The sequence below is a fragment of the Dermacentor silvarum genome, chromosome 10, assembly GCF_013339745.2.
Source record: "Dermacentor silvarum isolate Dsil-2018 chromosome 10, BIME_Dsil_1.4, whole genome shotgun sequence".
NCBI classification, from domain to species: domain Eukaryota; kingdom Metazoa; phylum Arthropoda; class Arachnida; order Ixodida; family Ixodidae; genus Dermacentor; species Dermacentor silvarum.
Window position 1 is genome coordinate 97,460,952 of NC_051163.1, and position 23,949 is coordinate 97,484,900.

Here is a 23,949-nt window from a genome sequence, read left to right on the forward strand (position 1 = left end):
GGGACTCGGACTCCCGTTGCGTTGCATTTACATTTGATATCGACCACACCGTCGCAAGCCCGGCCTTCACCGCCGCACTTTAAAACCTTCAGTCCCGCAATTTTATAATTTGATTTCGTCGGCCCACGCCATGGATGAACCGTGGCTCGTTCGCCGCCGAGAAATCCCATGCCCCAAGCGAGTGTTTCGGACCGGAGAGCTCGAGTTGTCCACACTCTGCTACCGCGGTTCGATATTCCATCCCTAAAGCGCATAACTGCCGCGAACGTAGGGACTCCGCCGACGAGAGAAGTGTCCCTATCCTAAGCACACGCAGGGATCGCATTCATTTTCCATATAAACAGCGTAAATGGCGACGGAGTGGGAAAGGGACGACGCGGAAAGGAGGAAGGAGAAAAATCAACACAGCAACATGGCGGCGACCCACCGAGCTGTCGCCGTCTGCGACGGCAGCTGTAGCGGCGGGGACGGTATAGAAGCGAGACTTCGTGCCCGCAGCAATTTTGAAGAAATGTTTCGCGGGTGTTGAACGCGTTCGCGAGGTTTGAACCTGGTGGAGGGTACCGACGCTTCCGTGAACCTCCTCCGTCGCCGATGGCTTATCGGATCAACGCCGTCGCATCGCTGGCGATCTTAGCCCTCTGTCTGCGCCAAGGTAAGCGGCTTTCTTGCGGTTTCGCATCTTTTTTTAACGCGTGGCGCCCGATTTCTATCCAAGACCGATACGGTTCGCAGTACGAAGGTGGGTCTAGAGCTTTCCGAGTGAGGAACCTGTCAACCTGAGCACATCGGCAGCGAAATTTAAAGACGCGTAATTGAAAGAGGATCGAGTGGTGACTTTTGCGCTTATTCGGTGTAACTCATCAGTTGACGAGAAAATATTTTCGCATCCCGGCAAGCGCATCGCTAAAATTATTGACGATGCTCCCGACTTAAAGGTAAAACCTTAGCTCACTTGCGCTAAAGAAAGAGAGAGAGAAAGGTTTGAAAACGTAACTTGGACGTGATAGTGTCATGAGTCGCTTACCTGTGAAAGAGCACCTATATCCATTGACACAGAAGAGGTGTTGAACATGCCGATGTGAACCCAAATTGGTTTGCATTCTTGTTTATATAGCGGTACATTACACTGCGCTGGCACTTCTACGACTGGCACTTCTCTGTTTACGTCACTGAATATATATATATATATATATATATATATATATATATATGTGTGTGTGTGTGTGTGTGTGTGGAGAGAGAGAGAGAGAGAAGTAGACACTCCTGAGATAATATAACAATGCTATGGTTTTATGTGTTATTGCGACGCGGTGTCAGCTGGTAATCTTGCGCCGAACTCGCAAAGCTTTTTCGTTAGTCGGCACTCGTTGTCATTGGTCAGCCGCCTTACCTAATGATATGTGCTGCATTATGATTGGCTGAACTTTTCTCTTGCGAAGAATTATAACGTAAGTCGGTTTGTGAATGCGGGGCCCTGATATGTTGCAGTATCCGGTGCTACGCTGATCAATATAGCGTTGTATAGCTTGTCGGTTCCAAACTTCACCACTGTCAATCTTCAAATTGCGATCAACGCGACTGCATGTTGGCTACTACATACCATCAGAGCCTACGTGTATATGTACAGGCTTTGATGGCGTGACGTGCTATTGCCATATACCAATATAACTGATATCCGTACATTGTATACGGCTACTTTCACACCCCTGGCGCGCTTGCAACCGGCCTAAATTTACAAACATTTAACAATGATTTGGGAAACGACTGCAGGAACGCCGCTTTGTTTCTTATAGGATAGGAATAAACTTTGTGTATATATATATATATATATATATATATATATATATATTACCGCGTCTGTAGTGCGGCAATGACGACGACGATAACAGACATATCGGCACTTGTGAAAAGCATAGAGAGAAAGAAGAAGAAGAAGCAGTGACTAGCGCGCGGTATTTGAAAAAAAAAACATCATAAAAAAGTCGTCCATTCTTGTTACTGTTCCTGCTTACAAATTCGTTTGTCCCTCGAGTTTCGTGACACCACGATCAATATATATATATATATATATATATATATATATATATATATATATATATATATATATATATATGCGATGAAGTTATGGGTTTGGAAAGACGGGAGCATCTTGCGACTTTGCCGAACAAATATTTCGCATCGTGCAAGTTAGTTTTATGCTGATCCTTGCTGCTATTAACTACTACTACTACTGCTACGAATAATAATAATAATAATAATAATAATAATAATAATAATAATAATAATAATAATAATAATAATAATGTTTATTTATGCACCACAAGAATAAATGCATAGTAGGCGGGCCTGTCGTAGCCTAAATGGCTTGTGTGACTAGGCCCGGCAGCGCCGGCAACAGCGATGAGGTCAGCGTATGTACATACAGGCGTTACCTTAGTGCAGACAAAACATTGTCGATAGAAAATTACATACATGTTATTCCAATGTAGCGTGAACATATTTTCACGCTTATATAGAACCAAAACAAAAAAATAAATACATGTTATGCCAACGTAGTGAAAACTTTAGTTTTGTTTCATGCTAATATATATATATATATATATATATATATAGGTTCAGGCAACCAAATTACATCAAATAAACACATACCCATACAAAAAGGTAAACTCAAATGAAAGATGACATTTTCTTTAAAACCTTTTTTGATTGCACTGAGAAAAATTCGTCAGGTAGATCATTAAAAATTTTTGGCACATAGACACATCGTCGCGCCTCACCATACCTCGTTGATGAACGAGGAACTATGAAACGCGTGTTGTCCCTCAAAAGTCGAGGGGCTACATATGTCTCTCTGAAGTGGTCGTTTCAAAAATGACGAAGAACAACAGTTTGCTTAAATAACGACTGAAATGGAGGAAAACATAATGCTGAAAATAAATTGTCATCTGACACCTGGCCACAGCCATAGGCCACACTTTTCAATATATTTTTTAATAATCTGTTAATTTCTGTTTGCCATCGCAATGCTCAGAAAGCGAATACGGTGATTCCGTATCGCAATATGCTGTACACGAGAGCAGGCACTATGGTTTTCTTTACCGATAATGGCGTAAAACCTTTTATAGTAAAAAGCAACTAAGCGACACTCCTAAGTTTGCCACACAGATAGGCCAGATGATGCTACCACGACATACTGCTATCAATGAATAAACCTAGATATCTCACACAGTCTACATACTGAATAGGGGCACATGTACATGAAACGCAGTGCTGGTCATGCAAGAATACTGGGATGTTTATTGCTGTGGTTTTTAAAACATTTCTAAAACATATTAATATTCCCGATATTTACATTAATACAATTTTTCGCAAACCAGTGCATTACACTATGTATTGTATTTTGCAGGGCGCCCACAGACTTTTCATAATTTATATGCTTTGTTAATTATACCGTATCCTCAGCATACTGATAAATAGTGCCTTTTGAAATTACTAGAGGAAGATCGTTTACAAATATGTTAAATAAAAGAGGTGATAAAATCGACCCCTGGGGAACACCGGCTGTAAGCCATAGCTTGCTACTGACGGTTTCCTTGTCGGCCATAACTACCTGTGACCTACCATGCATGTAGTTTCGCAGTACGTTGTGAAATGGTCCTCTGAATCCCATTAAAGATAGTTTCGCTAGTAGAATGCTATGATTCACTCCGTCAAAAGCTTTTGCTATGTCTAGAAATAGCGCACAGGTGAATAAGTCGTTTTCAAATGCGGAATATACTTCATCTGGAGAATTCTTTTGATAGGGCTGTGGTACCTCGATTCGCAACGAAACCAAACTTCCTGGGTGATAAAATAGAAAACTTCATTAAAAAGGACGTCATGCATTCGTACAGGAATTTTTCGAGTATCTGGGAAAGTACAGGCAAAATTGAGATTGGTCTAGAATTTTCAACCTTATCTTTCCTGCCTCCTTTATAAAGTGGCTTAACTATAGCCGTTTTCAGAGTCTCGGGAATTACTGCAGTTTCTAAAAAGCCATTAATTAAAAAAAGCAAGATGTTTGCAAGTACATCGAAGTTTCTTCGCAGAGTGCCTACTGATATGCCATCTATTCCTGGTGTTTTACTTTGCCGAAAACTAAAAAGAATCCTTTTCAGGTCAGGCGTTGATAAGCTAGGCATAAAAGCGGACGCCGACACAGATTCCTTCAACGTACAATGATTTTTCTGTTGGGTTAAAACATTTTCAGAAGCACGCGAGAAAAAACGGTTGAATGCGTTAACTACCATTGTTTTGTCATCTGGAAATGAGTCAATGGGATTAGTAAGGACGTCACTTCCTCTCCTAAGATTATTTATTGTAGACCACGTTCTCGCGGGACTTTTGCGCGATTGGTTGAATTTATTAAAAAAATAAATTTTTTTCGCTGTTCGCAAAAGCCCGACTACCCAGTTTCTTGCCATTTTATATTCAGCTTTTAATCCCTCATTTTTAGGGGAACGTTTGCACCGCTTCCAGAGTCAATCCCTAAAGATATGGCACGCATAATATCGGCATTAAGCAAGCTAACATTATTTCTGCACTTTTTCATAACAGTATATGTACTTAGGCGCTCAAAGTGTTTGAGTTGAGTGGAGAACTTTTCGTATACCTTATCGCGTGTACTGCCATCAATCAGCAAAGACCAGTCAAAATTACTGATGTGTTGGTCAAACGTTTTTGTATTAGTGATTTGAATTTCCATTTTATTTCTTTTTGTGTTCCCAACCGATTGATGTTCTAAAGCTAGAGAAGACTTCGAAAGGCGACAGGCCACAAAATAGTGGTCGACTAACCTCTGATTTATCACGCAAGCAGCCAAGGAATAGTCAGACGCGCGCACCACAATGTGGTCTATGCAGGACGCTACTATTCGGTTATCAGAAGACTCTTCTCTAGTCGGATGATTTATGATGGATTCCATACCATAAGAAGACAAAACGGATAAGTAATCGGAAACAGTAGTTGACGTGACGCATAGCGTATTTATGTTCAAATCATCAGCTAAGCATAACTGCACAGCTGAACCCCACTTTCCCAGTATTTCATCGAGCTCTGCCAAGAATCGCCTCACACTGTTACATGGTGGACGATATATAGAAAGGAGGATTAAATCTGCATTTGAAATATTTATTTTTATGGCCAGGCATTCCGCATGAACGAACGTAATATCTACTCTAGACGTAACATACGTGTCCCGGACAAAAATCACTAAACCACCTCCTCGCCCTCGTGGCCGGGTCACGAAATGTAAGCGATAGCCAGACAGCGTAATGATGATGATGATGATGATGATGATGATGATAATAATAATAATAATAATAATAATAATAATAATAATAATAATAATAATAATAGTTCACATGAAGGACCGTATATAGTCAAACGGTTATATCGGGCCCGCCTACGCCAAATGTTGGCTTAGGTTAGGTTCTATAAAGTGAATTAATCGGAGAGATATAAATGGGAAGGAGAGGCGAGTGCGTTAAACCCTTCACGTGGCTAACGAAATTGGTGAGAGAAAAAAAGAGAGAAGAGGTTCAGACGGTTCAGGCTTATCTCGTGCACGGCGCTGTTGCCTTCGTTTGCTTTATTCATTAAATGTGAAATATAGGGAAGTTTATTGACCCCAGGAAGGAACAACCCGAAAGTCCTAGCTGGAATTTTTTATATAAAACTACAAGAACACCAACGTAACAAATCACTAACACAGCGAGTTCATAGATCCCATGGAAAACTAAAGAAAGGGAAAATTTGTTACGGATGCAAGAACAACGCAGAAAGGTCAGGGGAACATGGAGAAAATTAAAATTGCGCTACAATACTATTCCCAAAGAATCCATCGAGTCAGGGTCTGTGAGAAATTTCTGTAGAGCCGTGCGATTTATTTATTTATTTATTTATTTATTTATTTATTTATTTATTTATTTATTTATTTATTTATTTATTTATTTATTTATTTATTTATTTATTTTACCCTCAGCTCCATGCAGGCATTACAGAGGGGACTGGGCATAAATAAAAGTAAAGCAGACAATGTAAAAATGCAGGTGCAGTCAAGCGCAAAAGTATATGGGATGCGGTTTCCTCTGCAAATGTGAATTACTGCTCTGTTAAGGCACGGCGCTTCTAATCCAATCAATCACTGTGTAGGCGGCGAAGGCTACTACATGCTGGAACATTTAATTTGAGGCTGTGTGACCACTCCTCGCCAGAATTCATGCAGCTATTTGGCAGATCCTGCGTCCAAAGCTTTAACTTTTGCGGTTGACGGCACATAAACACTTGCTCCTATGTGTACGATGTTAACTAAGAAACAATCAATAAAAACGTTAGTACATACGAAATACAAAACTGTCAGTGTTCATGCAATATCAACCAAAACTTTGCGAAAATTATTGCTGTCAGTAATAGAAACAATTTCAATGGGGAGATCATGCCATTTTATAGAAGTGCTGGGAACAAATCAACAAATTCTCTGTTTGTCGGGGCGTGACCAGGGCTCAAGCCCTTTTTTTTTTAGAGAAAGTACACCTTAGACCTTTTTCGCGAAGTAGTTCGCTCCGGAGGAACGAGATGGCGCTTTCGGCGGCGCGCCATACGTTGCCTCAGCGAAAGCGCGCGAATACGAAACCGTCACAACTTCTGGCCTGTTTCTGTGCGATCAGCTGTCGGAAATGCAACTGGCTGTTCGCTAACGCACTGTGCTCCATTCTTGTTGCAAAATATGGAGCCCCATAGTGAAGACGTGTGTTGTAGTTTACTGCAAAGAAATATTGACTGGCGTATTAGGAAATGTAATGAATATGTTTGAACAAGTTCACGGAACGCTGCTACGCAAGGACTGCCTGTGTTGCCAGCCCTTCACGATGCACGGCTTTCGCCGGGGATAAAAAAAAAAGTTTCTCGCATCATTTTCTGCACACATGCGCCCCAACCAAGGAGGTTGAAAAAAAGTTTGATGCACGGCTTTCGCCGGGGATAAAAAAAGTTTCTCGCATCATTTTCTGCACACATGCGCCCCAACCAAGGAGGTTGAAAAAAAAGTTTGATGCACGGCTTTGGCCGGGGATAAAAAAAAAGTTTCTCGCATCATTTTCTGCACACATGCGCCCCAACCAAGGAGGTTGAAAAAAAGTTTGATGCACGACTTTCGCCGGGGATAAAAAAAGTTTCTCGCATCATTTTCTGCACACATGCGCCCCAACCAAGGAGGTTGAAAAAAAGTTTGATGCACGGCTTTCGCCGGGGATAAAAAAAAGTTTCTCGCGTCATTTTCTGCACACATGCGCCCCAACCAAGGAGGTTGAAAAAAAGTTTGATGCACGGCTTTCGCCGGGGATAAAAAAAGTTTCTCGCATCATTTTCTGCACACATGCAACCAAGGAGGTTGAAAAAAAGTTTGATGCACGGCTTTCGCCCGGGATAAAAAAGTTTCTCGCATCATTTTCTGCACACATGCGCCCCAACCAAGGAGGTTGAAAAAAAGTTTGATGCACGGCTTTCGCCGGGGATAAAAAAAGTTTCTCGCATCATTTTCTGCACACATGCGCCCCAACCAAGGAGGTTGAAAAAAAAGTTTGATGCACGGCTTTGGCCGGGGATAAAAAAAAGTTTCTCGCATCATTTTCTGCACACATGCGCCCCAACCAAGGAGGTTGAAAAAAAGTTTGATGCACGGCTTTCGCCGGGGATAAAAAAAGTTTCTCGCATCATTTTCTGCACACATGCGCCCCAACCAAGGAGGTTGAAAAAAAGTTTGATGCACGGCTTTCGCCGGGGATAAAAAAAAGTTTCTCGCGTCATTTTCTGCACACATGCGCCCCAACCAAGGAGGTTGAAAAAAAGTTTGATGCACGGCTTTCGCCGGGGATAAAAAAAAGTTTCTCGCATCATTTTCTGCACACATGCAACCAAGGAGGTTGAAAAAAAGTTTGATGCACGGCTTTCGCCGGGGATAAAAAAGTTTCTCGCATCATTTTCTGCACACATGCGCCCCAACCAAGGAGGTTGAAAAAAAGTTTGATGTACGGCTTTCGCCGGGGATAAAAAAAAGTTTCTCGCGTCATTTTCTGCACACATGCGCCCCAACCAAGGAGGTTGAAAAAAAGTTTGATGCACGGCTTTCGCCGGGGATAAAAAAAAAGTTTCTCGCATCATTTTCTGCACACATGCGCCCCAACCAAGGAGGTTGAAAAAAAGTTTGATGCACGGCTTTCGCCGGGGATAAAAAAAAAGTTTCTCGCATCATTTTCTGCACACATGGGCCCCAACCAAGGAGGTTGAAAAAAGTTTGATGCACGGCTTTCGCCGGGGATAAAAAAAAGTTTCTCGCACCATTTTCTGCACACATGCGCCCCAACCAAGGAGGTTGAAAAAAGTTTGATGCACGGCTTTCGCCGGGGATAAAAAAAAGTTTCTCGCATCATTTTCTGCACACATGCGCCCCAACCAAGCAGGTTGAAAAAAAGTTTGATGCACGGCTTTCGCCGGGGATAAAAAAAAGTTTCTCGCATCATTTTCTGCACACATGCGCCCCAACCAAGGAGGTTGAAAAAAAGTTTGATGCACGGCTTTGGCCGGGGATAAAAAAAAAAGTTTCTCGCATCATTTTCTGCACACATGCGCCCCAACCAAGCAGGTTGAAAAAAAGTTTGATGCACGGCTTTCGCCGGGGATAAAAAAAAGTTTCTCGCATCATTTTCTGCACACATGCGCCCCAACCAAGGAGGTTGAAAAAAAGTTTGATGCACGGCTTTGGCCGGGGATAAAAAAAAAAGTTTCTCGCATCATTTTCTGCACACATGCGCCCCAACCAAGGAGGTTGAAAAAAAGTTTGATGCACGGCTTTCGCCGGGAATAAAAAAAAGTTTCTCGCATCATTTTCTGCACACATGCGCCCCAACCAAGGAGGTTGAAAAAAAGTTTGATGCACGGCTTTCGCCGGGGATAAAAAAAGTTCCTCGCATCATTTTCTGCACACATGCGCCCCAACCAACGAGGTTGAAAAAAAGTTTGATGCACGGCTTTCGCCGGGGATAAAAAAAAGTTTCTCGCATCATTTTCTGCACACATGCGCCCCAACCAAGCAGGTTGAAAAAAAGTTTGATGCACGGCTTTCGCCGGGGATAAAAAAAAGTTTCTCGCATCATTTTCTGCACACATGCGCCCCAACCAAGGAGGTTGAAAAAAAGTTTGATGCACGGCTTTCGCCGGGGATAAAAAAAAGTTTCTCGCCACATTTTCTGCACACATGCGCCCCAACCAAGGAGGTTGAAAGAAGTTTGATGCACGGCTTTCGCCGGGGATAAAAAAAAAAGTTTCTCGCATCATTTTCTGCACACATGCATGCGCCCCAACCAAGGAGGTTGAAAAAAAGTTTGACGCACGGCTTTCGCCGGGGATAAAAAAAAAAGTTTCTCGCATCATTTTCTGCACACATGCGCCCCAACCAAGGAGGTTGAAAAAAAGTTTGATGCACGGCTTTCGCCGGGGATAAAAAAAGTTTCTCGCATCATTTTCTGCACACATGCGCCCCAACCAAAGAGGTTGAAAAAAAGTTTGATGCACGGCTTTCGCCGGGGATAAAAAAAAGTTGCGTTGGTGTCTTGACATCAATTACATCCCATGTTTGCTTTATCGCTCAAAGCAGTTCTTTCTTGACGCTTGTTCGGGAGATTGCTTTAATCATACCGCTATGCAGACCACCAATAAAAACGCGGAAATTTGTAGCGCGAGTCGCGGCGTGGCATGAGACGTCGTGGTTTGTGAATACGTTTAAAAGCAGTTTCGGTTGTCTCCGTATATACGCGCGCTTCTACTTTTGATGCTGATTCGTCTATTTAAAGTGGTGAATGCTGTATAGATGGTGTTCTGCGCAGACGTGATCAAGAGTACACGTGCAGTAGCTCACTTCGATTGCAAAAAGTGCGAAAAGCGCACAAGTGTAGGTTTTCAGCAACGCCGAAATCAACTGATCATGCCGCGGGAACCTTATCAGTTTGTAGTCGCTGGTTAATATTACTACTCCAGAAACGATCGCGAGTCGGCCATTTTGTTGGCGTGGCGGTAAAATCTCCATTGCTATACGCTGGCTACCTGGGATGGATACCAATGAAAAAAAAATCCTCGTTTTTAATGCGAAGCATTCTTTGCGAACTTCAGGCGTTTGAGTATCTATCTATCTATCTATCTATCTATCTATCTATATATATATATATATATATATATATATATCCATCCATCTATATCTATCTATCCATCTATATATCTATCCTACGTTGTGATGCCGTCGTGGTCGTTTCTTCAACTGGATATATATATCAGAAGAGCCATGAGGCGGCATGACATGTCATGACATCAATGACACGACATATTTGTCATGGCATATATGTCATTACGTAAATGATATGAATGACATGACGTCGTCGTGCTCGTTTATTTAACTCAATATATATCAGGATATGAATGAAATGCATGTATGACCTGACATGAATGACAGGACATGGCACAAATGTCATGATATGAATGACATGCGCGTCAATAGATGAATGACAAGACACACAAACGCATGTCATGTCTTGACATCAATTACATCCCATGTTTGTCATGGCATTTCATGTGCGTCATGAGATGAATGACAAGACACAGAAGCGCATTTCATGTCCTGACATCAACGACATCCCATGCTTGTCATGGCATGTATGTCATGACATAAATCGTATGAATGACACGAGGCTGTGGTGGTCGTTTCTTTAACTCGATATAAAGCTGGATATGAATGGCATGACAAGCGTGTATGATCTAACATGAATGGCATGACATAAATGTCATCACAGGAATGACATGCGTGTCATGACATGAATGTTGTGAATTGCATGCCATGACATTAATGACAAGAAATGCATTAGCATGTCATTCCATGTAATTCTTGTCATGCCATGCGCGCATGCATGTCTCACCACACACTTCTTTGAAACATATCCCGTTAAAGAATGACCACGACGCCATCACCTCGTGTCATTTATGTCATTCATGACAATCACGTCATCACGTGAATGTCTTGTTATTCATGTGATGCTTGTCACACGAACGAACGAACGAACGAACGAACGAACGAACGAACGAACGAACGAAGTTTGCCTTGCCGAGTCCGACCATCGGCCAACCACGAAAACGGCCGAAAGAGCCCCCCCCCCCCCCAAAAAAAAAAAAAAAAAAGCTATTCGAGTTTAAAAGAATGCGAATATTAAAAGAGACTGCGACAATACTCTCGTCGCAAGGCAGCGAACAGACGATCGTGACGCATCTGCGGGGGTTTGTTGATTCGAGGCCCGTCGTTTGCTCACAAACAACAGGGTCCGTTTTGCGAATCACCAAATCGTGATCGCCTCCCTTGTGTCGTTATACAGCCGTGCCCGGTATATGAGTTAAATAAACACCGAGTCATTGAACCAAGTTCAGTGATACGTCAGAGGCCCTTCAGCGCAGAGGCCGGTGTTAACGCGAACTCCGCCCCTTTTACGTCACCAAGATTGGTTCCCGCCCTCTGCGCGTAACGATCGGTATGGAGTGTTTTTTTTTTAACCCCTTTATTTTTTCTGCAGTCTTATGTGGGTCGTTTGCTGCGCTGTTCATACCGCTTGTCGCAAGCCCTGCAAATGACGCAAGCCCTGCAACTCATGACGCGTGCCTGTGTGAGTGTGTCTTAAGTGAACATGCGCCCTATATGCGTGTATGTGCGTGCGCACATGTGCGTTCGCCGAGTAATTGTCTCAACTTTCACACTATCATCGTATCCCTCCTTTCTTTCTCCTGCGTATTGCCTTGCCATGAGCGATTAGGAGGCACTAAATAAGCGTCATGTGTAGCCTCCGTTATACTTGACACGCACGCGCCTTAAATAAACACTAAATGGAAACAATAAGTTTAATGGAATAAATTATGCTTTCGGAATTTTGTTTTCTTGCATTTCGCAGTGATAAGTTGGTGACGAGAAGAGAAAATGAAGGTGAAACACTTCTTTTTCATTTCTGATTTGGGCTGTTGTTGCGCAGTAAGTTGAAAATTTGCCGAGTTAAGTCTTTTTTAAAGAGTTTATATATATATATATATATATATATATATATATAAGTTGAATACTTCATCATCATAATGATTGCGTTCTTTTTCTTCCGCTGCCATACATTATAACATGTTTTAGCACACGAACGGGTAAACGTACCATCCTGCGCTCTTCTATATCATAGTGCAAAAAAGCAAGAAAGAGCGTCTCTCTGTGTCCGCAGTACCAAGAGAAATTGTGTCACCGGCAAAATGGAACGCGCGCTTACCGAGACTTGCTTGGACGCGCCACCGGTTGTATATGCCACAGTTCATCTAAAGCAACCGCCGACACAACCCTGTCTCACATATTCACCTTGTAGATTGAGTGGCTAATAGGCGTGGCGGCTCCATAGAGCCAGAGGCAGCTTAGAAGGACGCTTCACTAAACGTGCCGAATCACGCTCATTCGCGCACGCCTGTATACAGACGCGCAGAGGGTCACCACGCTCGCTATATTGTGACACCCCGCTATTGTAACATGCCAGCGGCGGTGTTTCAGCCAGGTATACACGAGTCGTATAACGATTATGACGGCGCTTGTATGCTTTGCCCGCTTTTCTCAGCCGCTTTGTTTGTTGCTCTCACGGGCGCTTCCGCGAGCGCCCGACGTGTACGTTATACGGCGCGGCCCCGCTGCGATGATTAATGGCGCGGCCGGAAGGCCGAGATCGGTGCGTGCGGCGTAACCGAAAGGGGGCTGGCGCGGAAGATGTTCGATCCAGATATGGGGCCAGGCTGTACACTCCTTGATGAACGAGCGGCTTTTTTGCATATCGATAGCGCCGGCCGCCTGTCGGTTATAGATCAACCAGGTTAAACGGGTGAAACCGCGACGCGTGTTCACTGAAACCAGTGTCTGCTGCTGATCAGCACGAACGAGATCGGAGGGTTCGATTCCTGGGTATACGGCGGCGACCGCATTTCCGTGGAGGCGAAACGCGAAAACGGTAGTATACCTACAAAGCTTGTAAAAAAGAAATATTATGCTTTCTTTCTTGTCGAGCGCTCTCTGCAAGTCATGCGATCATTTCGTGGAAGAAAGCCTTCAAATGCAAGTGGAGCGTGTGGTGGCGGCGGGTTATCCGAGGCGTCTGATAGACTCGGTTACTTTTCATCATCAGCTTATTTTTATTGCGATAGCAATTATAACGACCCTCCAGGCGTATTTCTGCCATCGCCGTCGGCGTAGCCGTGAGGTTCCGTATAAAGTCCAAGGGCGATACAATCGTCGCCGCGAGCCGTACGCTGTATGTACGAGTGAAAGCGTGCGAGGATGAGCCGGCGATCACGGCTCAATCTCGCGCACGCAAGTGACGAAAGTGGGGATGCAGCGCGCCGTCTTCCATCGCGCCGTACTCCGGGCGGCCGCGCTCGCTCGCCCAGGCCGCTGTATCTTGAAAGCCATCTGCGACGGAGACAGAGTCTGCCGCGCGCTGTGTTCTTGCCGCTTAGTTCGCGTTGATGCGAGAGGCAGCCCGAAGGTAAATTCGCTCGGTGCTGTTGTCGCGCTTCCTCAATCCAGCGTTTTGACAGCGAGTTTCCGCGGTCATCGGGTGAGATGTGAGCATGTTTGTTTGTGCGCGTGTGACACCATGCTTCTTAATTTAGTTAGTACGCCTGTGATTACAAGTTTATACGGCCGATAAAACTACTATCCTTCCTTCGTATGGCTGTCCATTAATTTGCTATCGCAATCGATGCTGCGACCTCTTTTTTTATCCACTGCCAGAGCGAAGGCCTCTCGCGGCAATCTCCAATTACCACTTCTTCTTTTTCTTCTTTCCGAGGTTTTACGTGCCAAAACCAGTTCTGATTATGAGGCACGCCTTAGTGGAGGGCTCCGGAATAATTTTGACCACCTGGTGTTCCTTAACGTGCACTACAACGCAAGCACACGGGCGTTATTGCATTTCGCCTCCATCGAAATGCGGCCACCGCGGCCGGGATTCGATCCCGCGACCTCGTGCTCAGCAGCGCAACGCCTTACTTGACTGAGCCACTACGGTGGGTTCCAATTATACCATTGCGGTGGCCTGGAGTAGAAGTAGAACGTCTGCTATATATCAACACCCCAAATTCAAGTCCTCGTCTCCGCACCACTTCCTTTTTCAGGCTTAAAGTGGCGCCTGAATCCTACAAGAAAATAAACCGCCGAGGGCCCACTGGGGGCTATTATACAGGGTGTCCCAACAATCATGCACCAAAGTTTAAAAATATGCAAATGCCACGTATCTGCTGCCTGCTGGACAGAACCAATGTAATGTTGTTTGCCGTCGCTTAATTGGAGATACTCAGATTATTTTAACGCGACATCGTTAAGGACCCCGTGGCGCAACAAATAATTCCGAACCACAATCACACAGGCCCTCCTCGAAACGCACAGGCTTTAGTGAATTAATTCAATTCCTCAAAGTAAAATGCGACAGAACATCGTAAAGTACGACCTATACACAACCTATAGACATGATAGCGTCGGATTGTAGTTTGAATATACGAGAAAACATAATTCTGTTACACGGAAACTCAAACAAACTTCTCAGCATTTCTACCATTCATGGAGCGGCGCCCCCCGCTCGTTTCCTTGCAACAACACCGTCCAGATGGCGCTCGCCATCTTATATAGAGAGCTAGGGAGCCTACATGCAACATGTAGGCTCCCTATAGAGAGCCTACATGCAACGCTCCATGCATGCAGGCTCCCTACGCCATGTGCGGATGGTGGAGAAAAAAGAAAGCGACAGTTCTTCTTCTATCACTTAAGTTGCTCACACCTTGTCTTACATTCTTTAGCAAGTTATTCCTCGGAATTTTGAGAATGACAGCCCACAAACAAATGTCATGAAACGAAACACCGACAGCGCATGCCTTTTATGTGAAATCTTCTCAGACTGAAATATAAAAAGTGCGAAACACTAACAGAAGATCGGTCCACCTAAGAGGCCGCGTTTCTACCAGAAAGCTCGCCTTCGTGCATAGCGTTCGCCGCCAGCGTTTCCCGGTAAACATTACGGTTACAAAGGCTGCAGTTGCCGGGAAGCGTGAGAAGTCGGGGATCTTTGAATGCTATCGCGTTCCACTCTTCAAGGCTCCCAATTTTTTTGCATGTGTCTAGCTAGCACTGTGTCTCGAGCGGCCAGTCGCGTAGCAATTATGCTTGAATTCGCGGGCGTCTTTCACGCTCGGAAAAACACTTTTATGTAGCACGTATTGGGCAACAGAAAGCTGGATCGGGAGTTTCTCATGTTGCTCTACAATTTTCTCAATGGCACTTTTCATCCAATTATACTATTTGAGAAGTTAATTAATTAAGACTAATTATGTAATTAGGCGCAACCGAATTAGAAAGGCCCACTGAGCTTAAAAAAGAAAGAAAAAAAAACAGAGAGCGAGAGAGAGAGAGAATAGGGAAATACATCTTTTTCCAGCATAAAGAATCTACTCATTCTTGCTTATTTTTCGAGCAGAGACTATTTTTATTATGACCTATATGGCAACACTGTGTCGGCGAATGACTCCGTGCCGCTTCTTCTTCTCCCGTGCAGCGTGGGCCATCAACTGCTACACGTGCAACAGCGTGAACGGCACCAACCCGAACTGCCACGACCCGTTCCACCCGGCTCACGCGCGATACGTGATCGACTGCACCGTGCCCAAGGACGGTCACGTGGGACGGTTCCCGGCCCACTTCTGCGTCAAGGTGGTCGGCAGGACCAGTGAGTGGACCGCTCCTCGGTTTCCCGTGCAGAGTGCAAGGATTAGCACGATGACCGCACGGAGATCGTCGTATAACTGAGTTGAACTATACGAGTGGGGAAGTACACCGCTTGTTCCGCTGTTCGGAGAAGCTGAAAAGTATTTTCTATTTAGAGGACCACCGCCAACTGAAGCACGGCGAGCGACATATACAGAGGTCGTGGGATTGCTTCTCGATTGCACGACGTTTTTTTTTTTTGTTTTGTTTTTTCTTTACAAATGCCTACCGTTTTATGCTCCTTCGCTATGAATAAAAGAAAAATAAATAGTTTTTTTAACGCACTAAAAGTCAGCTAAAGCAGACAAATTAATGTATTAGATGTGTCTTCTTTAACTCTTTCGTTACCGCGCCTATAGAACATGGGTCACCGGTGACCCATAGGCTCCGCGCGAAAATTTAAAAATACCGGCGCTCCTATGGACTAGCTGCGCCATCTAGCGCATTTTCTAAGCACTTATCTTTGATTTCTTGCGTAGTTTGTTCTTTTTCCGCGCGGCGGCGATTTTTAACGGCGGTTCAAAGTGCGTGGTTCGCTTGTTTTGCTCACGAAGATGGCTGACGATCCGGCCGCCGGACCCGTGCGCTAACAACGTCCTTCTGGCGATTCTGTCGTGACTGCAAGTGATTATTCTGCAGTTTCTAGCAGCAGTGACTCTGAAGATGATATCTAATCATCGAATTTTAGTTCGGGCGACGGAAACTCGCAAAACAAGCCCGGATCGTCGCCAGCTGTTCGGCAGTAATCTAGCACTTGACAGGTGACAGATTTTTTAGGCCGCTTGAGATGTCCGAAGGATGTTGGCAATATTATATCTCTAATTTACGGTGTCTCTACAGTATATGGCGGATATCTGTTGCCATCAGCCTAGCAGGGAGTCATGTTTAGCCCAAGAAGAGAACCCCGCCTCGGAATGATGCTGCGCAGTGAAGCAAAGCGGCTCACAAAAGCGATCGACGTTTTTGTGGTGTTTTTCACAGTGGAGGTAATAAATAGGATTTGCTTGAACACAAATAAGTATGCGTGGATGTAAATCCTGAAAAAGCAGTCCTATGGGGTACAAGTTGTGGGTGCTCGCTGACCCTCAGACAGGCTACACCATACAATTTTATGTGTACACGGGCAAGCGAGAGAAAGCAAGTGCAATCAATATTAGAAAAGCGGAGAAGATGCAAGAAGTCCTATCAGGACAAGGAACTTGACCATAAAACAATGTAATCTGTAAAACTGGCAATGTTTGCTTGTGTTCCTCTACAGCCAAAAACTGTTTTGCCCAGTGCCACGCCAACCTTAGGAATATATTTTTTTCCCACATCTTAGAGCTTTGGGATATGGTTGTAGATTTTGTTGCCACTACTAAACATTGTATTATGAAGCTATATTGGTTGCTTACACATTTTACAATTTCTTTTTTTCGGTAAAGGCATACCTTACGCTGTTTTGGTGCCATGTTCAGAGTTATGTTTGGTATTTGAGATTTTTTTCTGACTTAAAATTTAGCATAAATTTCTGAAATACCCATGGTTCAACAGCTCATTTCTTTCTTTCTTTACTGATATCTATTGCAGTATTGTGCTTAAAAAATTTGTAGTGGAAAAAATTATCACTGCGGCACCTGATGGGACAAGGCACTTTCCACTATGCGGAAAATAAAAATTTGTAACTCATATGATTTATGAGCTGGACAACTCAAACTTTCCTCTTTTATGTACAATTGATTAGCAAACGTTTTGTATATTTCACATTATTTTTCTTTTTTTCTCCTTTTGTGTTATCAGCACCACATTGGAAATGTTTTGTGCAATTTTCAATGAATCTTGTTTTTCATGAATATTATTACTTGTTACACCTTAATATTTGTTTTTAAAAATAATGTCGTTAGAAAATACGTTTATTTAGCTTTGTATTGATATATAGCATGACAGTGTAACCATGATAATGTGTACTACACAAAATAATTACGAAAACCTACAAAAAGTGGCACATTTTCCCACGGTAACGAAAGAGTTAAGTGCTGTGACAGACGCAGCTTACAGAATTGCGATATGTAGCCAGCTTAAAACTAAGTTGTACTTGATAACTTGGTGCCTCTTTTTTATTCGATTTGCCAGTTGCTCTCGTAACGGGAGGTTAAAGGCGCATGTCAAGTGCTTCCTACGATCATTTCATTATTCTGCCGGAACAATTCGGTCGCCCTAAAAGAGTACATGCCTGCGTTTCGCAGGTACTACGAAGCGACTTGGCCTCATCGGTACGGTTTATCGCGAGCAGCTCTGCGTCAAGAATGGGCAAAATATGATGTCGTTTGCTCGCTGAAACCATTTATCTACATAAAAAATAACACGCGAGCTGCGCAGCATACGAGATTCAGTCTGTACCAGGAGAGCAAATCGCTGGCTAATAAACCTTCCCCCACGTTGGGCTTCATTGTAGCGGGTATATAGGGTGTCCCAGCTAACGTTAGCCAAACCGTTCAACGAAACAAATTATATAAAAAAACACGGTCCAAGATACGACTTTAAGACCTAGGTGTTCGGTTGCCAGTACACTCACCACCGAACACCGCACGTTTTATCATTTAATCTTGCACTGTGTTTTTTAAATATTTTTTTTTTCGTTGAACGGCTGGTGCACACGGCATGCCTGGTGCCGGCGCACGTTAACAATGGGCATGGTGCAAATACCTGCGAGTAGAACGTGGAGATTGGAATTTTGTAGGCGAAAAAGGTGCCTGATTTCAAGCGGGCTCGCTCCATCACCGTTGCCATTTATTCAACGCGCCACACTTCAGGACGCTGCAGTCATCAACTTTTGGGAGCGTTCGTAGCGCGAAGCTCGGAAGCACACACACGGTACGACAGCGCCATGCGCGCGTCACATCTGTGCCTTTTCAATTCGCCTCGCGCTACGATAATTTCATCATACCATACGTAATACACCGTAATATATCGTAATATACCGACCACAAGCCGCTTCAGGCTGTCGGTCCAAATAATCTTTGTATATAGTTTTTGTTCTTGAAAATAAAGTTCGATTGATTTATTGATTGATCTATACCAACTAGGGCACTTGTCACTTCCTCTGATTTGCGATCGGCATGCGACGTCGGCATCATATACAACGCACATTGAGGCATTCGACCGTCTTATGCTTACCAAGATCGAGGCCATCCCAACGCAAAGATAGTGCGATTAGCTGAGTGCCGGCCTCAGAATCGAGGGAATTCAGTAATGAGTATGTTGCTAATCACTGCAGCGGTGACGCTGTCGTTTTCAGGCGTGCTGAGCCCCTCACCACCTACAGGCGGTGAGTGAGTGAAGTCGGCTTCCCCCCGCTAAGCTTCCTGTTGTGGAGAAGCCAGCTTTCGCGACTTTCAGCGAGCTACGCACGCACACAGGGACATGCTTAGAGCGGGCGCCGAAACCGCTCTCGCAGACGCTCTTGCCGACGTTGGTGGCGCCACCGAGCAGTAGCATGTAAAGCCCCTCTATTCTTTAGTTGCAAGGGCCATCAAAGAAGGACGCGTGCGCTTTGCCGGATTGGCAAGAGTGAGCGTCGTGCGTCGGTGATGGCCTATAAATTCACGCTACACATTTTTATTGCAATAGCAATTATATGGACACTTCAAGCAGATTTCTGCCATCGGCATCGCCGTCATCGTGGCCGTGAGGTTCCGTATAAAGTCCAAGGGCGATAAAATCGCCGCCACGCGCCGTATGTGCTAGTGAAAGCGCGCGTGGGACGCGCGCTATCACGGAGAGCGAACGCACGGGAGAAAGCAAACGCGACTTCCGTGCGCCGTGGTGGTATGGGAGGGAGGGAGGGAGGGAGGGAGGGGGGGGGGGCGACGTTTTGCTGCGGCACCAAATGCGTATCTTGCAACCGGGTGCAAGGGGAACTGGCGACACAATCTCCCACGCAAAAGGAGCAAAGCGGGAAGGCAGCGCGGTAGGAAGGGAGGGGGGTGGGCGGCTTCTACTCTGCCAACAAATGCGTTCTTGTACTTTACGCCTGTGCCGACTGCCGGTGTTGTCGCGCGCACCGTATCTTGAAAGCGATCTTCACACGGCTCTGACCTTTGTATGCGCTGTGCGTACGCCGCTCAGTTTCCGTTGAAGCGATAGACCGCACGAACCTTCGCTCGCTGCGGCGGCCGCGCTTCCCCCACGCCCCCGTTTTGACAGTGATTGTCTGCGGTCATCGAGTCTATTCATGTTTGCTTGTGCGCGCTGACACCACGCTTGTTAATTCAGTTAGTGAGCGAATGTGTCAAGTTTATGCAGCCGATAAAACTACTATCTCTACTCCTTATTGCTCTCTACTAATTTGCTATCGCAATTGATGCTTCGCCTTTCGGGCGAAACTGCGACATTTTTTGATAGCACGGCACCATCCTTCCGTCCCCTGTTGTGGCGATTCCAATTGACGGCTGTGCCGTGCGAGCGTCCACACGAACGAGCTAACTGTCGAAGCTTGTTTAATAACCTGATGCGGGAGGCGGGACAAAGATCAATTGAGCTTCAAAGAGACCGCTGAATATAAATTAATGCGTCATTTCCCGATCCGGCAGGGTTTTATGGCGCGCTCAGCAAACGGCAAAACAAAAACAATATCAATTACAAACAACGATCACCCGGTCGCGCCGCAGCAATTTAATAGCGCATTCCAATGGCTTCGACGTCTCGAAGAGGAAGCGCAGTTATCAATCGATGACGCCGCCTGCATGCAGCGTCATTGTGGAGTCGAGGGTACCGTGGGACGAGCGGGAAAATGATCAGCGGGATTTCAACGCCACCGAGAATTAGGTTTGGTAGCCACTGCTCCCTCCTCTCCAAGTCTGCGCAGGTATTGATTTAAACCTGGCGAGAATCGGCGTATATACAGCATGTTAAGGCAATGGCCACGCTATAACTAGTTCTCAGATCACCGAAGCAAAGCAGTACTTTGCTCGGTCTATACCTGCGAGGGATGGTGGGAATGAAGTGCTGAGGAATTCCTCTTCTGTCGCGGAACGTACTGTCAACGGCAAAGATTTAAGTACCGAGGGACTTGGGAAAACGTCGAATTCCTGAACAGTTCGTGACGCGCGTAGCGAAACCGTCCAACACTATGGTGTTGGCATATAATAGCACAGGCTGGAAATCCGAATTGTATAGACTGCGTTCCGAGGCTGCGGAGACATTCCGCTTTTTCTCGGATTCCGCGGTAGGTTTACTGTGCGTTCAGGTGTTCGCATTTGGTCGGGCAGTTACGGTGTCCGCATTAGGAGATGTACTGTCGCAAGCAAAAATAACAGACCTCCCAGCATCTTTCAAACCACGATAGGCCGTCGCTTGACGGAACAGTTGCTGCGAATTCTTGTTTAGGTCGTATTCAGACGTCTGAGGCACACCAAGTAGAAACGGCATCTTTACTAGCTGATGCAAAAATTGAGTTCAGAACTGGAGAGTCCGTTATTTGTGCACAACGAAGGTGCCACTGTTTTAATTTTATCACGCGTCTTTTCTGGACGGTGTCGCAGTGGCACTGACTGGAGAATAGTTCTCGCCCTTAAATCTGTCACGCGCTTCTTACGCATCTGCAAATTGAGCAGTGTCCGAGCCGTTTGGGGTAACACATTCGAGTATGTATGCCGGCTTGGCAGCATCACCCCTCTCAGTTTAGGAGTGCCACCATGCACAAACCTAACCACGTGGCTTCCGCAGTTATAGGATTCCGTGATTAGTAACCATTGAAAACTTCTGCTCGGCTAATGAATCCAGGTTACGCTCGCCTGCATTAGGTCCCTGCGTCGAGTGTCGACTTTGCATCCAGTTGACACACTGTCGTTTCTTCTCTGTGTAATAATGTTTTCTGTGCGCTGCCGCCTTTTAAAGGTGACACAGCTGCTCTGTCAAAGCGGGCTAAAGTTGCGTTCGCAAAGGAATTATACGCGATTATTAGGAATCGTAGAGCAGCACGAAAGACATGGGAAGAAAGGAATACTTCAGACACACAGGTGCGCTTACGTCTGTCTTACGTCATTTCGTTCATGTCTTTCGCACTACTTTACTATTACCAGAGTCATTCCATGCTTCTTTGGAATACGATGCCTTTCATGCTTCTTTGGAAGGACTCTGCTATTATTAAGGTCAAATCAATTTACCCAAGTATCCTGGGTGCCATTCTGGACCGCTCAGGACATCGTCAAGTTGCGGCGCCATCTTCATCTCCTATGATTGGTACACTAAAGCCCCACCTACGCCATCGCTGATTGGCTCATAACGCCAACATGGCGGAATTTGTGTGTACATGGAGTAATTATAAATAAACTATGAGAGAGCATTACGTTAAGCGGCCGTCGTTGGCAAGCGAACTCTCAGCGAAGCCATTCTCTTCGCTTTTTCCCTCGCAGTGTACGCCCAACACGTGAACTCTGAGACGCAGCGTATTGGCTGAGAACGCTTGGTTCCCGGTATAGTCTTTTAATCGATACGCACTTGTTCGGCTGCGCTATGCTTCTAGCCACCGAAGGCTGCGCTGCCGTAGCTCAGCCTGAAGGGAGCACTAAAAGTTGCAGCGCGCTCTTACGTGACGATATCACGTGTTGGTCCAATAAGTTCTGGCGTCAATCGTGTTGCACGATGCCCTCTCCCAACCTTTCCTTGCTCCATGCCAGAATAGCACCTCGTGTCAATCACACGCGCGCCGAAGCAATTTAACGTTGTGCGAAGCAGCAAGGCTTGCGAACCCACAAAATTGCACGTGATTGTGGCACGTGTGCGCCAGTTAACCCTAATGTACGCTGTGTTCTTCTCTTTCCTCGGCACTGCCTCAGTGGACACCAACATCGAGATGGTGATCCGGATCTGCTCCCTGGAGACCATGGACAATTCGTGCGGCGTTTTCCGGTATGGGGACGACGTTCTGCGCGGTTGCATCTTGACGTGCAACAACGACGGCTGCAATGCGGCCCCGCCCCCTCTACGAGGCCACGCCTCCGTGGGGCCGCTGCTGCTCCTCTTCCTATTGGCCACCCTGGCCTCTTCCAGCAAAGTGCTGCTGACGTATCCTCCGTGATGGCCGCGGACTCACCAGAGATGTGCAACACTCCTGTAGCCGAGCCAGCGCTGTGCTCCGAGTAATGCGTCGTGTCTTACATCTGTTGTGTACCACCTTGTGTCTCACCTAGCATTGCGCAGGATGGCCCGATACGGGCGAGAATGGCCGATTAGCGATTGAGAGCAAGTTTCCAAACCTAAACCTAGAGTGAAATCTGGAGCCAGTAGAAAGTTTGATTTCCCGCGCCCAAGAAACTTCGGGTACCCAAATGGACCTTTGCGCACCCAAACGCCACGCCCTGTTTTTGCAATCTTTTCTACACAGTACAAAACCTTGTACACCCTCTGCTTTATTTTCTATAACTTTTAGCCAGTGGCGTACATAGCTAGAATCTTTTTACGGCGGGGCACCCACTTGACCGACCGGGGTCGAGAAGGGGGGGGGTGGAGGCTGGGCTAATAGCGGGAAGGTGGGGGGGGGGGGGGGGGGGGTCTGGGTAGGCCCAATACTATTATAGAAATTTCTGGAGAGAGTGGGGGAGCACTTGCCCGATGTGCCACTCTCATGGCTACGCCACTGGTTTTTCGTATTCTTTTTCCCAAACTATGGGCGCGCAATATCTACGTGGTCTACGAGCGCTTTTTTACCAGCATCGAAATTAACTAGAGCGGGAATGATGGCAAGTGTCGGCTCAGTTCGGTTGTTGGCTCATTTCTTAGCGCAAGTTTTCCGTAGAATTAGCGAATTTGGGCTCATTTTGCGATTTTGGACAGGGTTTGCGGGTATGTGGTATGCGAGCTCCACAAAGGCCAATCTGAAATTCGTACCTCCCATCATTCCCATGATAGGTTAATCAACGCAACGCCAGTTTTTTCCTCTAGTAAATTTGTATTAAACTCTGCAGTTTTGAAGACAATATCTTTCTTGGCGAGTTACCACCACTATTTCGTATCGGCTATGTAGCATGTTTTTTTATATAGCCTGTAGCTGTTTTCGTGGATCACGTTAC

General features: G+C 45.4%; 1 protein-coding gene across 1 annotated transcript; it reads left to right on the top strand.

Moving 5' to 3' along the window:
- The first annotated feature begins 422 nt into the window (after positions 1 to 422).
- LOC119466335 (uncharacterized) lies at positions 423 to 23,362 on the top strand. Its single transcript, XM_037726845.2, has 3 exons — positions 423 to 655; positions 15,690 to 15,860; positions 22,717 to 23,362. Exons 1-3 carry the CDS (start codon positions 595 to 597, stop codon positions 22,956 to 22,958), a joined length of 474 nt encoding a protein of 157 aa, XP_037582773.1. The 5' UTR covers positions 423 to 594; the 3' UTR covers positions 22,959 to 23,362.
- Positions 23,363 to 23,949: the final 587 nt, after the last annotated feature.